Source organism: Sarcophilus harrisii, chromosome 2 (assembly GCF_902635505.1).
Source record: "Sarcophilus harrisii chromosome 2, mSarHar1.11, whole genome shotgun sequence".
In the NCBI taxonomy this organism is placed as follows: Eukaryota; Metazoa; Chordata; class Mammalia; order Dasyuromorphia; family Dasyuridae; genus Sarcophilus; species Sarcophilus harrisii.
The window spans coordinates 479,137,818-479,155,525 of NC_045427.1; the positions used below are offsets into that span (position 1 = coordinate 479,137,818).

The 17,708-nt window shown below is 46.8% G+C and overlaps 1 protein-coding gene across 5 annotated transcripts; it reads right to left on the minus strand.

Moving 5' to 3' along the window:
- Positions 1-8,401: 8,401 nt before the first annotated feature.
- PIP5KL1 (phosphatidylinositol-4-phosphate 5-kinase like 1) lies at positions 8,402-17,483 on the minus strand. 5 transcript variants are annotated; one of them, XM_031954701.1, is made up of 11 exons: positions 16,838-17,482; positions 16,001-16,183; positions 15,573-15,803; positions 14,833-14,883; positions 12,997-13,151; positions 12,069-12,193; positions 11,936-11,970; positions 11,801-11,856; positions 10,950-11,062; positions 10,403-10,556; positions 8,402-8,928 (listed from the first exon to the last, which is right to left on the minus strand). In XM_031954701.1, exons 1-11 carry the CDS (start codon positions 17,219-17,221, stop codon positions 8,580-8,582), a joined length of 1,836 nt encoding a protein of 611 aa, XP_031810561.1. In that variant the 5' UTR covers positions 17,222-17,482; the 3' UTR covers positions 8,402-8,579. The 5 variants fall into 5 exon arrangements, with proteins under 5 accessions (XP_031810561.1, XP_012409333.1, XP_031810562.1 ...); XM_012553879.3 differs by having other exon boundaries at positions 16,082-16,262; positions 16,838-16,898; XM_031954702.1 differs by having other exon boundaries at positions 8,580-8,928; positions 16,082-16,183; positions 16,838-17,483.
- Positions 17,484-17,708: the final 225 nt, after the last annotated feature.

The window sequence follows — 17,708 nt, forward strand, 5'->3', positions numbered from 1 at the left end:
GTCTCAATAATTTTTTGAGGTCCATAGTATTATTCATAGATTGCTATGTCATTTGCCACAGGCAGGCAGGTAAGGACTGAATGAGATTCAAACACAGTTTTTTCTAATACCAAGGCCCGTATTCTTTCTAGTCAGCACAAGTCTTTTTAATATTATCTCTTAAACTAGGCTTGAAACCATGTCACAAATGAGCAGGACCAGGAGATCATTATATACTTCAACAACAAGACTATATGATGACCAGTTCTGATGGACCTGGCCATCCTCAGCAACGAGATCAACCAAATCAGTTCCAATGGAGCAGTAATGAACTGAACCAGCTACGCCCAGAGAAAGAACTCTGGGAGATGACTAAAAACCATTACATTGAATTCCCAATCCCTATATTTATGCCCACCTGCATTTCTGATTTCCTTCACAAGCTAATTATACAATATTTCAGAGTCTGATTCTTTTTGTACAGCAAAATAACGGTTTGGTCATGAATACTTATTGTGTATCTAATTTATATTTTAATATATTTAACATCTACTGGTCATCCTGCCATCTAGGGGAGGGGGTGGGGGGATAAGAGGTGAAAAATTGGAACAAGAGGTTTGGCAATTGTTAATGATGTAAAGTTACCCATGCATATAACCTGTAAATAAAAGGCTATTAAATAAAACATATATATATATACATATATATATAAATAAAAGAAACCATGTCACAGGAGAATTTTTTGAAGGTGATGGGGCTGTTAGACTGGAGAAGAGCCAAATTAGGCTATTTGATGCTGTGGCAAGAACCAGCCATTGACTTCTCTCTGAATGCCTATTCTGGTGGGCCTACATGACCTTGGCCACACTTCACCCTTCCAGGCCTGCTTTATAGGATCATAGATTTAGAACTAGAAGAGATCTTAGAGAACATCAAAACTAATTACTCCCATCTCCCATCTTAATTTACAAATTAAGGAAATGAAGACTAAAATAAAGTGAGCTTGCCCAGGATAACATAGTAAGAGTAGAAAGTAGGATTTGAATTCAGGCCTTCTTAACTCCAAACCCATCCCTCTATCCACTGTTTTTAACTAATTTGTAAAATGAAAGGGTGGGACAAGATAATCTCTAGGGTCCCTTCTGCTTCCATCTCAGACCTTTCCCATACCAAACAGACCCCTACTGCTCCACTGCTCAGTTCCCACCAGTCCCACTGTCACCAGGATACTGACCTCATTTCCCTACAGATGCTGGAGGTATCCCCTTTAACCCACTATCTTCTTGATAAGAGACCATTTGCCCTATTTCCTAAGATACCCAGAGCCTTTTCATCAGCTCTGATACTTTCTCTGCTTAATACTATTTAATCTTTCTACCTGTCATGACTATAAATCATCCTTTACATGGTCATTTAATTGGAATGTAAATTGCTTGAGAGGAGCTGCTATCTCCATTTTCCATTTGAACCCTAAACACTTAACACAGTCCTTAATAAGTACTTTTCTATCTTGTTCCACTTTTGACTCTAGATTAGGAAATCTAGAGGGGATGGAGTTCCTGCCCACACCCAAAAGGGATAGATAGGGCCCATATTAATGGAGACTAAAAAAGATGTTGGGAGACAGAGGGGAGGGAAGGGGAGCATAGGATAATACCTTTAGAAGTATTCTTATTTACATCTTAGTGTAAAACCATGCCTTCTTCATTAATGTTCAGTCTCTCCCAACCTAATCCACAGTTACTGGAGCATGGAGGGGAGGCTGAATGCATTTTAAAATATCTCTTTGATTGAGGGCTGAAACTAACTCCTAAATCCTTTTGGCAAAAGAAAATCCTCCCCTTCCTATTCCCCAAACTGCCTGTGAGGTGACAGTATCAGCCACACCCTCAAGTGTGGCCACGTCTGTAAAGTCTAGCTAATAGTTACTCACATTTCCCGTCAAGTTTCTTCCTTTTTCCAGGAGTTTCTCATTTCCTTCTGCCCAGATTACTTTTCAGCCATTCACAAGCTCTCTGGAGTCAGGAAAGCACCATCTCAGTCTAATCAATATGGGAATGGGAATGAGAATCCTTTCCATAAAACAGCTGATAGGTGGTCCCCCAAGCTCTATTGAAGATCTCCCTCCAGTGAGGGGGACTCCTCTGTCTCTTGAAGCAGCCCATTCATTCCACTTTGGAAGGAAGCTAATACTCATTAAAGCTTTTTTTCCTGATATCAAACCCAAATGTTCCTCTCTGCAACTCCTCCTTCTACTTTCTGCTGTCAAATAGGACCATTCTAATCCTCTCTCCGTAGCAATTCTTCAAATACCTGAAGATAGTGCTCATGTTCCTTCAAGTTTTTCTGCTCTTAGCTAAACATCCCCAGTTCTTTCAGCTGATCCTCCATACTTGGCAGGCATCTTACATTCTTTACCATTCTGGTTTTCCTTAGGTCAGCAATCCTTCCAAAAACATGAGATCTACAACTGACTACGATAATCCAAATATGATGTCTAGAATGAAGACCCGTGACTTTTGCCCTGGGCATGATACCTCTCTTAGCTAAAATTACATTAATATGGGGGGCTACCATAGCTTATCCTGATCATTCCAGATGTTATGCTTGGGGCAGTTCCAGGAGCACACTCCTCAAAGTTGTGTGTTAGAGCCAGCAGAAAGCTCAACAAAGAGGATTGTTAAATTTTCACTAAGAACATTTACACCTTAAAAATCAGCAAATGCTACAAAGTGGGGCTTGATCTATTGTGTTGTTGCTTACCTAGACTTAAGAAAGAGATGGGCAGCAAGGTCACTCAGTAGATACAGCACCAGCCATGAAGTCAGGAGGTCCCGAGTTCCAATATGATTTTAGAATATGACCCTAAGCAAGCCCCTTAACCCTAACAATTCGTTATCTCAGGAAAAAAAAAATCAAAGAAATGACAGAGAAAATGTTAATGATACAGATGAAACTGTGTCCTTTGTATTATTTTTCTCAGAGATCTGGTTGTTAAAAACTTACCAGCACACCCAATACAGACTTTCTTTGAACATATTTATTATGTTCTAAGTTAAACATACCCATCTGTTTCAGATCATTCTTATATAGTTGAATCCTAAGACTTCAATCGCTAACGAAATATATCAGTGGATCAAGTGCTGGAGATAGAATTAAGATCTGAGTTAAAATCTAGCTTCAAACATTAACTGTGTGGTCCTGTGCAAACCATTTTTACTTCTTCAGTTTCCCCATCTGTAAAGTGGGCTATAATAATAGCATCTGCCTTCTAGGGTCATTATGAGGATCAAATGATATAACATATGTAAAGTGCTTTGCACATCTAAAAGTACTATATAAAGTACTATATAAATGTTATTTTAAATTCAAGTCCCCCAAAAAATATTCCACCAAGGCAAGGTTTCAGATTCACAGATTGAGAAATCTCAAAAATTCTTTTCTAAATGTGATGAAATAAGTAACCACAGTCAAGATGCAGCAGAGATGAATAAAAAGTGGTCTGGCTACAGAATTGGGATGTCTGGGTTCACATCCAGGGAGAGTCTTATTATGATTGAGATTCTGTTTCTTCACTTATAAAAGATAATAATAATTTTATTACTTAGTTCACTAGGCTGCATTTATTAAATAGCTATTATGCAATGGGATCACAAAAATAAAACGGAAACTGTCCTCTTCAAACACTTTATATTTGATTAGAGAAAAGAATACAGATACACTATAAATAAATGCCAACTACACACATAGTAATTAAATAGCAATTTCAAGGGGGCACTGACAGCAGAACTTCATATAAGAAGTGGGCACTTGAACTGAGCTGTGAAGGAAGCCATGGATTATAGGAGGTAGAAGTGAGGACAGAATGCATCCTGAGCATAGAGAGATGCATGGGCAAAGGCAGGGAGATAGGAGATAAAATGTCGTACTGGGAAGAACCAGTCAGGCAGTCTGGCGCTGACCATAGAATGAGCACAATGGTTTCTTCTCATCTGTCTCCAAAGTTATGATTTCTTAGTTATCAAATCCAGTGGGCTTTTCTCAGTCCTCATCCTCATCACATTGAGTACTGGGATTGATTGAATTTGGAAAGGGAGATGGGGCCAAATTGTGAAGGGCTTTGGATAACTAACAAGAGTTTATATTTTATCTCTAATAAAATATATTTTTTTAATTATTAAGAGGCAGTATGGAGTCATTGGAGCTTTTTGAACAGAATAAGGAGATAGACCCGTGAATTGGGAATCTCAATTTCACAGCTGTGTGGACAGAGAGGCAAGGAAGCAATTGCAGTAGTCCAGGACAGAGGGAGAGGCCCTGAACTAGAGTGGTAGTGGGGAAGGTAAAGAGAAGGGGACAGATTCAAGAGATGGCTCAGAGGTGGAGCTGACAAAACTGAACTACTGTGAGGGAATGGCACAAAAAAAAAGAGCTGAAGGTGGCACAGAGGCTGTGAACCCAGATGATCGGAAAGATGGGAGTATGTTTGGCCAAAATGGAGAAGTTATAAAGAAAGGTGGATAGGAATGAGAGGAAATTGTCCAGTTTTAGACATGTTAAATTTGAGATGCCTAAGGGACATCCACAGGGAAATAGCCAACATGCAATTGGTGGTATGACCTCATCAGAGAGAGAGACAGAGACAGAGAGACACAGAGACACAGAGAGAGACAGAGACAGAAAGAGAAAGACAGAGAGACAGAGGGGCAGAGAGAGACAAAGAGAGAGAGAGACAGGGAGAGAAAGACAGAGAGAGAGAAAGAGAGAGAGAGAGAGAGAGAGAGAGAGAGAGAGAGAGAGACAGAGACAGAGAGAGACTGAGACAGAAAGAGACAGAAACAAAGAGACAGGGAGAGAGACAGAAAGAAACAGAGACAGAGATAGAGAGGAGACAGAGAAAGACAAGAGAGATAGGGAGAGACAGAGACAGAGAGAGAGAAGAGAAAGAGACAGAAAGAACAGAGACGGAGATAGAGAGGAGACAGAGACAGAGAAAAGGGGAAAGAAAAAGACAGGGAGAAAGACAAAGATAGAGACAGAAAGAGGAGACAGGGACAGAGAGAGACAGACCAAAAGAGGAGACAAAGAGAGACAGAGACAGAGACACAGAGACAGAGAGAATGGCCCTGCACAGAATCTTGAGGTACATGCTTCTATGGAATACGGACATGAAAAATGATCCTTATGTTTGCCTCTTAGAATCCCTAGTTTCTTTCAAAAATCATCTCAGTTGTTGTCTTCTACATAAAGCACCCACACAAACACCCTGACTTCGCTGGAGTCAATATTATCTTGTATCTATTTTGATAATACATGCATACCTATATGTGCACATATACATATAAAAATATATGTTGTCATGTCTCTCCCAATATAGTATAAACTTCTTAAAAGTAGGAACTATTTTACTTTTGTGCTTAATGGGCACATTAAAGAGGACCATGAGATACTGTGTTAGAATCTAATTACAGTTAATCTGACACTGGCTGATCAGACCAATACAAGTTTGGAATGCTCGACCACAGGTCAAGCACAAATAGTCCATGTGAACATTTGAGGTGGATTCTCTAAATTTTCGAATCTCGAGTTTCTTTTGAGATACTTCAACTCTGGTTAGTGCTTATAGTTCTGGTGAATAGTACAATGATTGGCTCATAGTAAGTTCAATAAATGCTTGTGGATAGACTGATCCAACAAAAAGAGAGAGAACGAGAAAGAGCAATGTCCCAAAAATGAAGAGAGAGAAAAATTTCCAGGAGGAGAGGGGAGCCATAATGACAAAGACCAGCAGAAAGAACAAGGATAAGGATTGAGAAATGCCAACTGGATTTGACACTAAGAGATCACTGCAGACTTTGAAGAGAGCAGGGAAGAAAGCACTTTGTAAACCTTGAAGCTGTATTTGGATGGGGGTTATTATATTTTAGATAGACTTTAGGACTTAGGATTTCATCAGTATAGAAAAGTTCTAATGAGAAATCTCCTTCTATTTAGTACCTTCTCTACAACTTACAATTTTAGCTGCCTAATGTAAGGTCACACATACCCAGGACCTTGAATCTGGATTTTATTAGTTTCCAGGCCATATTATTATGATGATGATTACCTGGAGTAATGTTTCACATTAGTTCTCACAAGATTTTGCATTTATCCAGGGCCATTGAAAAGTCCTAGCAAAATTCTCAAATTTCTAATAAATGTCTGTATTAAAAATGAAGTCATAGTAGAAAGGTTGAAGAGGCACCCAGGATTGCACAATGAGCTAAAGGCAATGCTGAGAAAAATCCCAGAATTCTTATCATAGACTCCTTCCAATTGCAGTTATTCCTTCCACATCATAATTTTCCTCATCAAAGTTTTGATCTATCTTAGGTCACCAAAAGAAATTAAATGGGAATTTGTGGGGAATTTTGTGGAAGCCATAGACACACAAAGGCCAGCAGATAAAACAGAAAGTTCAGAAATTCAGAACGCAAAATGTATGTGTGTATATATACACACACTATTGTATAATATTAACATATTTTATCTTTTAATACAATAACAATTCAGACTTTTCTGGTGTGAGAGTCCAGAAAATTTTATGTGTGTTTTCCAGATGGGGGCACTATGCCCACAACATCTCTCTCACTGCCAACATCACACTTACCCCTCCACCTCCTGGATGTGCAAGGAATAACCATTGTCTCCTTATTTTATAGTCTTTCTCTCATCAGAATCAGAATTAAATGGAGAGCTTAAATTAAGGAAGTTAGTTTCATTTTTTTGAAGCTAATACAGCTTTTCTATTTGCTGGACCCAGGTGGCAGTTTCTTTATAAACCACAATGACTAATATAACACCTGATGTAAGGCTAAACGTTCTACTTCAACAGCTCATCAAAGCTCACAGACAGTCCAAGGTTTTCAAAAAGTAAACTAACAGAGCCCAAGTTCTGGAGGCTTCTGCCAAGTGAGAGAAATATGGAGACCAGTGGTGGACAACATGTCTGTTGTCCCTTAAATACTCGGCCTTGTGGGATTAGTCACCAGGATGATCCTTCAGCATCAGAGGGGGCTGCTGGCATTGGAATACGGGGGAGGAGGGGGCCTCTTGGTTTTCTCAGCCTAGCTTGGAGCAGTGACAATAGGAACAAGCATCAAGGAGGGCAATGAGTTTCTAGCCACTCTGGAGTGACCCAGCCAGAGTCAGCCCCTTCATTGACAGACCATCTGAACTGTGTACAACCTTTGGGAACCAGTCTCTCCCGTGGGTGGGTGGTGAGGAGTGCAGGTAGTCCCTGGAAAGCACAGCTCACTCTGAAGACTAGCCCTGGCACTCATGCCAATATGCCCTCTATCACCCCACTTCCCTAATGTTACTGCACAGGAGGGATTAAGATCCTTTGGGGGACAAGGAAGGGCTTGTGCCAAGTGGGATTCTGACTAGAGTACTACAGGTCACTATCACAGGAAATCTTCCACCAGAATGGAGGAGGTTGTTATTGTTCGGTCATGTCCAACTCAGGGTTTTCTTGGCAAAAATGCTGGAGTGCTTTGCCATTCCCTTCTCCAGCTCATTGCATTTTACAGATGAGGAAGCTGAGGCAAACACGTAAGTGACTTGCCCAGGGTCACACAGCTAAGTGTCTGAGACCAGATGCAAACTCAGGTTCCTCATTCCTGCCCCAGGCTCTGCCCACCATGCCACCTAGTTTCAGAATGGGAGGCTGGGGGAGATCAAGGACCCTCTCATTTGTGTCTCTCTCTCCGCATCTGACACATATTAAGTGCTTAATAAATGCTTGTTTATTGATCAACTAATCAGAGCGATGAGGGGTTTTGGGACATAAATTGCAAAGACCGTTTACCGCATCAGAGAATGGCTGCTAAATCACAGCGCCCGTGCCAAAGACACGCCAGCTGCCTGACGCAGGGAAACACGCGGTACATTGCTGCAAGCCCCCCTCCTCAAAGATCTCAAGTTACATTTCTCTTCCAAGAGACGGAGAGAGCGATCATTATCCCCCGCTTTACAGAAGGGGAAACTGAGGCCTCAAGCATTAACAACTTGCTCAGGGGAACTCAAGAAGGGCGGGATACCTTAACCCGAACCCCCCGCCTCTGCCGCCTCGGCTCCGCATGCTTCAGAAAGAAGTCATTTCCGCGCCCCCCTCCCCCCCAGCAAGAAGCGCGTTCCCGCGCTCGGGGCGGTGCTGTGTTACTCCCCGCCCCGCCCCCCCCCCCCCCCCCGGCACTGCTGATGGATGGATCAGAGACAGAGGGCCCCCAAAGCCCTTCTCCCATCCCGGCGGCCCGGGCCGAGAGGGAGGCACGTGCTGAGCCCCTGGTTTCCTCCTTCCCAGACCACAAAACCGTGAGCGTGAATGAACTTCGAGTCTATTAAATCCAACACCCTCATATTACAGAGAAGGAAACCGAGGCCCAGGTGAAGGAAGCATAGTAAATTAGAGGCAGAGGTGGGGCTGGGACTGCTGGTAGCCTAACGTCCGGGCCGGGCTCTTCCCGCTACGTTCTCTCCTTCCCCGGGCGTTCCAGGAGGACGAGACAGGAGTCGGGAGGCGGCGCCCCCCGGCGGCAGTGCGGGGGGGCGCAGGCGCGTCACACCGTGTGAGCATCCACCCAGCGGTAGAGGCGGCTGGCGTAGTGCGCCGGGTTGACGGTGGAGAAGGACTGGGAGGGATGCAGCAGGGACTTCCACAGGAACTCTATGCGCTTGCGGAGGTTGTAGACGGTGAAGAAGTCTATGATCCCGATGAAGTAGCGGTGCTCGGGGCCGTCCAGCGTGTGCAGGGCGTTGTGCGCGTCGGGCAGCAGCCGGCAGTTGTGGGCCAGCAGGTTGTAGGAGCCCCTCTTGGTGGAGGGGTGGTCGGTCTTCAGGCGCTTGGTCACCGCCTCGGGAGCCAGGTAGGGCACCGTGGAGGCCTCGCCCCACGCCCCGTGCACAGACCTGGGGAGCAAACAGGGCCCGTCGGGTGGCGCGGCGCGGGAGCCCGGGGCTCGCTCCCGCGCCCGCGCCCGGGCCCGCTCCCAGGCTCGCGCCCGGGCCCGCTCCCAGGCTCGCTCCCGCGCCCGCGCCCGCGCCCGCGCCGCCAAGCGCTGCCCCAGCCCGCCAGACGAGAGCGCGCCTGGGAAACGCTGGCGCCGAGCCGGCGCTCCATCCTGCTAGTCCTTCTCTCCCATCCCCGGGAGGCCTCGGTCCCTTTGTCAGAGCAGCCTTCCCCAAACAGCCTCTCCCCTCCCAAGCTCTCAGCCCCGTCTCAGCGGCCCCCTTCCCCGTCTCGAGCCTAGAATTAGAGAGTCCCCAAGCCGGACATATCCTCAGCAGCCGTCCGGTCTCACCGACACCAAAGCTGCTCTCACCGCTGGCCAACCCCTCTCCGCTTGCAGATCTCCAGCAATGGAGAGCCCGTTACCTCTCCAGGTAACTTGTTCTTAAACTCCCTTAGAGAACCCAACACAGCACACTTGGACATTAGCGTCGCCACAAGCCTTTTCTTTAACTTTGTACTTTGGGCGGCTAGAAGGGGCAGAGAATGGCGCAGCAGAGTTCCATTACTGCCCCAGAAAATTACTAGCTGCGGACAAGTCGCTCAGCCGCTGTCAGCTGTTGCCCAGGGTCATCGTGAGATTTTGCAAACACAACAAATGTTCTACCACTGTAACTATTATTTCCCATGCTAATAAATATCTGTGATTCACAGATCCAAAAGGGCTAATTCTAAAACTGGAAGGGACCACCAAAACTCATTAACACAATCCACCTATTTTCTTTATTATTTTATAATCTACCCATTTTCTAAACAAGAAAACTGAGGCTGGAGTAAAATGCTTTGCCTAACACCACAGAGCTGGTACAAAGTTGAATCCCTTCAGCTGATACGTATGGAATGGGTTCAGATCCCTTCATTGTCCTGATGGTTGTCATCTAGGTCCTCATCATACCTCAGTTAATGGCTGCTACATCAATCAAGTCTTTCGAATCCTTCCTCTGATTCCCTTGTATCTTGCCTCACCCTCAAATAGTCACTAAATTATAGTGGGAAGGCAGTCACCTAGTCAAATCTATCTCTGAAAGGAATTCCCACCATAATATACCTGTCAAGTGGTTACCCAGCCCCTGTAGGGAGACTGCTAATAAGAGGAACCCACTGTGTTCCAATCAGCTCTCATCATTCAGAAGTATCCCCTCATATCAAACCTAATCAGTTCTCATCATTCCCCTCATGTCAAGCCTCAATTTGTCTCTGCAACTTCTACCCATTTTTCTGGGTCCAAGTAGAATATATCCAGTCTGCTTTCTACATTCTGGGCCTTGAAATCCTTGATCCCAGCTACCAACATCTCCTTTTCATCCCACTTATTCCCCAATCATGTCTTGTCTTCTCCAGGTTCTCTCCTGCAGATTCTCCAAGGTGGCTTACCTGGCTATACGAGTCAAAATATTCTTGCTTTGTTGCTTCTCGTCTGAGTGGAGCTTCTGAAAGGCTACCAGGAGGCTGTAGTCCAGAACGTTGAGGTCACGCAGGAAAGCTGTGTCCAGCTCTATCTGCTTGAGAAACCAGCTCCGGTGGGACCCTGTGGAAGTGGTTAGGATCACAGAGCAGGGTGGGCAGTATGGGTGAAGAGGAAGCATGGAACAGACCCTAGGCTAGGTCTCTCTGGGATATTTGGGACAAAGCAGAGGACAGGGAACACACAGAGAAGGTTATTATTTATTAGCATCTTACTGGGGTCAACTTTAGACCCAGAATGGAGATTTCCTACTGTTGTTTCTTTAACTGCAGCCTCCTGCCACAGTGGTGGGGGAAGAGTTACTCTCACTGCTATCTAATGGCTCTGACCTACTACCCTGCCAAGCAGAACTGGGCTCCTATGAGGGCTGAAAGGCTGAGGAGTGGACAAGAGATACTCAAGAGCACTAAGTGGTGAGTGCCCTAGAAGCAGCTCTAAGAACAGGGGCTGGCTCACCCAGAGAGATGGTGTGTCCCTCAAAGTTGAGATCCTTTAGCACCACGATAATTTGGCTCTCTGAAAGCAGAGGTTCTGTCCAGCGGTTCACTTGGCACCCCTTAATGTCATACCTGACCAAATCAGGGGATGGAAAGAGGAAGGAAAGGAAGGAAGAAAGAGAGAGAGGGAGGGAAGGGAGGTAGAAAGAAGGGAAGGAGAGAAGAAGGAAGGAAGGAAGAGAGAGAAAGAGGGGGGAGGGAGGGAAAGAGGGGGGAGAGAAGGAGGGAGGGAGAATAAGAGGGAGGGAGGGTGGGAGGGAGAAAAGAAAGGAGGGAGAAAAGGAACATTCATTAGGTGACAACTATGTGCCAGGCAAATTTGATGAGGTGAGTTAATCTCAGAGAGAGAGAATGGGCAGCTTAAAGTGTTCATTGAACACTCCACAGAGACTCAATGAAACAGTGGCTCCCCTTCATATAACTCCTCAGGGAATCTGGCTAACAGCAAAGACAAGGAAAAAAACCTCCAGGGGGAACCAAGGTGTTTCCTTCTTTGTCTCACTCTCAACAAACAGTCTGTCACAGGTCTGTGTTAGACCCAATTCAAGATGCTCAGTCAAGCTTGGTGAATGAATAATATCCCCAGGTCATTTAGCCTCTTTAGGCCTCAGTTTACTCATTTGGAAAGTGCATGTAAAAAAAAACTTTCATTCTCTACCTCACAGGATTATTGTAAAGAAAATATTTTCTAACACAGAAAGTAGGACAGAAATGTGAATGGCTAATACCAAGTACTTCAAATGACCCTTCCATGGGGGCACAGCTGATATGCTTGTGAGCTGATACACAGCTCCCTGTCTCTCAACCAACCTTTCAGAAATTCGCTCATCAGGGTAGAAGACACTCTGCATGATGATGAAGTATTTCTGGATGAAGAAGAAAGGGAAAAGGTTATCCTCTGCCCTCTTTGTGTTCAGAACCCCGAATGCCCTCAACATCCCCTACCTTCTTTCCCTGGGCCACTTTGATGCTGTGGATCCCTAGCAGGAAAGAGAGAGAAAGGTCAAAAGAGGAAGGGGAGATAGGGAGCCCACCATATCCCCCTAGAGCATCGCCCTCAGGCAGGCCTGGCTCCTACCCAGAAACTTGACAAGCAGGGAATGGGGGTATTCGTGGAGGTGATGAATGTAGAGGGCCAGTTTGGAGAGCAGGAATTGGATCTCTCGCTTTTCTTGGGTCTTCAGGAAGAAACGCTTGTCATGTCTAGGATGGGAGAAAAGGCCAAGAAGAGTTAGAGGATCAGGCTCAGGCCTAGCCAGGAGGTTGGACCAGCTCACTCTCCAGGAACTTGTTCTCTTTCTCCCCCCTCCCTGTCTCTGTCTCTCTTCTTTTGTCTCTCTTCTCTCTCTCTTTCGCTCTCTCCCCTTCTCTCTTCTTTTCTCTCTCTACTCTCTTCTCTCCCATCTTTTTCTTTCCTTCTTTTTTCTCTCTTCTCCTCTCTTCCTCTTTCTCTCTTCTCTTCTCTCTCCCCTCTCTTCTCTCTGTCTCTTATCTATTTCTGTCTTTGTCTCCCTCCTCTCTCTCTTTCCTTCTCTCTTTTCTCTCTCTTCTTCACTTCCCTCTCACACACATACACAACAAACATGCTACTCACACTCACACACACATTCAAACATGCCATTCATATTCTCTCTCTCTCTCTTGTCTCCCTTCTCCCTATCTCTCTCTGTTTCTGTCTCTCCTTTTTTTGTTTCTTTCCCTCCCTCCTCTCTCTCTCCCTCTTTCCACTACTCTCTGACCACCTTAATCCCTAGATTTTCTTTCGTTTCAGCCCAGATCCTCTTCCCCCATCCCTGACCCTCTATACAGAGGGTCTCCTGGCCAGAGCTCCTCTCCAGCATTCACAACCCTGCTCCTCTCCCCCCAGGGGAGTTCCACATATGTGGAACAAGGCAGCACATGGACGATCCAGGGCTACAGTGCCCACCCTGGCTGATTCCCACTACCTTTTTTTCTCTGGGAACCCCTTCCTCATCTTGCCCCACCCCCCTTGATGTGACACTCACGTCAGGAAGAAGTTTGCTTTGCTCTTGGAGTTACTGATGAACTGTAGGAAGCAGCTTTTGGAACTCAAGGAGTTCTGGTAATCCTTTTCTGCCAGGCCCAGAAAGTGTCGAAGGTGAGCAAAGACAGGACCTGCCATGGTGTCCATTTCAAAGCCCTGAGGGGGGGAAGGCCAATGAAATAACATAGCAGGGCCTGGCCTATGCCAGAATTCTGCAGGAAAAGGACAGGAGAGCTCTAGGATTACCTTCCATCCCCCACTCAGAGCCTGTCTGCCAAGAATGGCCAGGTATCACCTTGTATAGCTTAGCCTAATAATAACAATGATGATAACATCAGATAGCATTTACATATCACTCTGAGATTTACAAAGCACCTTACAAATGTCCTTCCATACGATCTTCACAATAAGCCTAGGAAGCAAAGGCTATTATTTCCATTTTACAGTTGAAAAAACTGAGGCAGACAGAGATCAAGTGACCTGCATGGGGTCACCCAGCTAGGAAGGCTTTATGATTCTGGCGGTATGATCTTGTGCCACAAGCAACTTTCTAAAATTATAGACAGGAAAGATGCCAACCTTCATTGTAAAATGCCCTTGCTTTGAGCTCCCTATACCAAATGAAATCATATGTCCTTCTATTTTTACAGATGTATTTGTGTATATGTTATATGCCAAAGAACCGAAGCTCCCTGAGGACAGGTACTTGATATTTTTTCTTTGTTTCTCCAGCACTCCATATACTTGGTACATAAAAGTTGCTTATACATGACTGCTAATTGATATATACATATGAAACACATGAAAATATAAGTATATTTATGGAGCAACCATTCTGAGTACACTATATGGGTTTATGGTATTAGCATGCACATAGGTGAGAGTTTATGAAATTTCAGGTCTGAATGAATGGGGTTTTTTTGGGGGGGTTGTTTTGTTTTATTTTGATAAGCAGGGGTGGTGCAGCAGATAAAATACTATGCCTGGAATCAGGAAGGCCTAAATTCAAATAGGACCTCAAAAGCTATGGGCAAGTAAATCATTTAACCTCAGTCTTCCTCTGTTTTAACTGTAAAATGTGGATAAAAAATAGCATCTACTATTCAGGATTATGAGGAGGCTCAAATGAGGGGGAAATAAGTGTCTGGCACAGAATAAGTCACATATACAGTTAGTTATTATTGTTATTATTATAACATGAAATGATATTTGTAAAGTGCTTAGTACAGTGCCTGGCACATAGAAGACGTTAAATAAATGCTTCTTTCCCCTTTCTTGTCTTGGCACATCACATATCAAAAACACATTCATAAAATATGTTAACTCATGTGAACATGAATAATGTATATGTGACATAAGTATGGACTGGTACAAAGTACATTTGTGTGTTCTTGAGATGGCTCCTACAACGTATTGGTAGGGGAGAACATGGGCACATTTGGAAACACATATACCATGGGGAAAGAGAGAGAATAGTTTATCTGAGGGGATATAAGTTGGAAATTCAACAGAAAAGTATTTAGACCAAGGGGAAAGATCAAGGTCCAGAGATCAGTCAGGAGGCTTTCCCCTATAATATAGCTCTAGCAGTATTCATCTTTTCTCTGACAGGTCTTTAGGGTTTAAATGCAGTTTTCCCATTCATCATAAAAACTTAACCTTCCTAACAGTCTCTGAGAGAGACATGACCATTTGAAAAACAAGGAAACTGGAGCGGCCCGGCCTGAGGTGAAATGATTTGTCCTGGTCTACTTTAAATCTGTGGCCAAGCCAGTGTTAGAGGCACTCCTGCCCCCCAACTGCCCTCCCTCCCTGAAAGAATTCCTGAAGCTCCTACCTCATGGGTCTGGGTCACTACAGACGAATAATCTTCCTCCTTTAGGGGTTGCTGGAGGGGAAAGACAGACAAAGGTTTAGGTGAATTTCTCTCCTTCTGCATCCTTTGAGGATTTTCCCACAATCAATTCAATCCCATTTCCTACCCTTGGGTGTCCCCAAAGGGAGAGTAGGGAAGAAATTGGCTCCTGGGATGGCCTACGGCTAATTAGTGGTCCTCGGCATCTAGCCTCTCCTACTTTCCCCCTCCAACAACTTTTCCTAGCTCTCTCCTCCACTTTCTTCCACTTCTCTTCCAGCAACCCCAGGAGAGGACAATTTCTCTCCCCCAGCTACCTCATCAAATTGCCCAGCTCAGCTTCTGCGCTAAGTTGTCAGTTCTGGGATTTGCTGAGCAGGCTCTGGCGGGGTCCCAGGCCTAGGGGAAGCCAAAGGGATGGGACACAATTGTTTTTCGGGTGGGCAGAGGGCCAGGCTCAAGGTGGGAGCGCACATGTTTTTTATTCAAAGAATCACAGACTTTTGCAATTGGGGATGCTGGCACTATCCTTGAGACTATCTGAATCCGGGTCTGACCTCGTTTTACAGATGAGGAAATTCAGATTTGGGAAAAGGAAGGGATTTCCCAAGAAGTAAACAGCAGAGCGGAGGCTGGGGGCGAGCTCTGCTGCCACCAGACCTTTGTGCTGTCTCCCCACTGAGTGAGGCCCCAAAGCAGGTCCTCTTCACAAGCTGGCTCACCCTGGAAGGGTGGTCGATGGAGAGCTGGATGGCATGGTGAAGCCCTGTCTTAATCATGCACGTCAGCTTATAATGCTCGTGTCCGGAGTCGATCTCAAAAAGGCCAAGTAGTTTCCATCTCTCTCTTATTCGCCACAGGAACCTCCGAAAAAGGTTGTCACTCTGGGTGTTGTGTGGGTAGCCAGACCTGTTGCTGGGGTTACTCTCCTGCGGGCAGGCACAGGGATAGCCCTGAGGAAGAGAGAGAGAGTTAAGGGGGAGCAAAGACAGGGTGGTGGGTTTTATTTCACAGCACCGAGGTGAAGGAGAGCCTGCTGTCCCGAGGACAAGGGCTCCTGCATGTCACCGCCTTCCACCAGCCCAGTGCCACGGCTCCTCCCGCCCCCTGACCAGAGTCCCAAGCCCAGTAAGTTCCCCCCATTGGTCACCTCTGGGACACGCTTTAGATACTCTGTGATTGGAGATGACCATTTTCGAGCCCCTTGCCCCTCCGTGGCTGCCTTCCTCACCTGGCGAACTTTTGAGAGTTTGGGCTGGAATTCCCTGGGAGTTGGCCACCTTCGTCCTAAAGATGGTTGTACCTGTCTAGAGAAGACTCGGAGAGCCGGGGTCTTACACAAAATGAAGGGGAGGGGTTGTGAAGACTCGGGTTAACAACTGCCCTTCACTCCCACGCACGTTTGGTGGTACCTGTATCAGGTGCCAGAATTGCTCGTTACGGTTCTGGGGTGTGCTCCTGGGACAAGGACGGGTCAGCCCTCCCGAGGAGGAGCAGCACATGCAGGGACAGGGGCACAAGTCAGGCTCAGCTATCCGGGGTCACTCGGGCTGAGGGGGAGTGGGGGGTGAGCTGAGGGACAAGGATAGAAGACAGGAATAAAAGGACGCGCTGCACCCACAGTGCTCGTAGATCCAGAGTGGGCTAGGACCCATTTCTCTCTCACGCCCCGGATTTCTCCGGGTACACAACCCTCGTGCATGTCTACGAGACTCATGGATCCTAAGTCGGGTTAAATGCCCCCTCGAAACCCGTGCGCGCACCCTACGCGCAGAGAGCCCAGGATGCCCGCACACGCGGGTCGGTGTGTGCCCTGCACGCCGCGGCTGTCAGACGGGCAGCCCCCCTCCCCACAGGAGCCCCCGCGGTGGTGTGCAGGGGCACGGCCAGCCCAGCCCAGCCAGCGCGGGGGGCCCACGAGCCCCGGAGCCCGGGGTGGCCGCCGCGCACCCAGCCAGCCGGCCCCGGAGCGTCCCCCTGGACCTACCTCATAGTGCTCCAAGGGCCTCTCCACCATCGCCCCCTGAGGCAGCGGCCCGAGAGCCCCGCCTCCCGGCCTCGCCCGAATCCTTTGTCCCGCCCTTCGGTCCACGGGCCCCGCCCCCGGCTCCCAGCCCCAGTCTCTCCTCCGCAGCGCCTCGGGCTGGGCATTCCCAGCCTCGTTCCGCTCGGCAGCCCCAGATTGGCTGGCTGGGGAAACGGACCGCTGGGGGTGGGGATGGAGGTGAGCAAAGGCTCGGAGGCGGGATGCCTGGCTTTCCTCCCGTTTCCTGGGTGCCGGAGCGGGAATCCAAAGATCTGGCTTGGACTCGTGGGTCCTTCCCGTAGCAGCTGCTTGACGTTGTTCCCGTCTCATTTTCCTGGGCCTCATTTTCTCAAACCGTCCCTTGTGTCTGGTTATAAATGATAGGTCTCATAGGATTAAAAACCTAGAGCTGGGAGAGTTCCGAGGGGCCACTTAGTCCTATCCTCCCCTTCATTTTACAGACAAGGAAAATGAATCCCAGAGAAGTCTCGGAGGGTGTGAATGGCGGAGCTGGGGCCTGGCTTCGGGCCGCCTGAACCAGGTTCAAGCGGACCCCTTCCCACACCTTGGGACTAAACGCCATGAATTAGTCCTTCCCATGGCCGATATTTGAAGATTCCAGCGTACTGAGGTGTTTCCTCCCTCTCCTTCCCCCCTCGCCTCCGCCACCCACTCCCCCCACGCTAGAGTTCCCTGCTCAAGACTGCCCCTTGCTGGAGTTGTGGGAAATTACCCAAAGGGCCTGGGGGGAGGGGAATAAATTCTGTCATTTGCGCCTCAACCCAGGAATGGGAGGGTCAGGAAGTAAATGGAGCGTGTGGGAGGGAGGTCC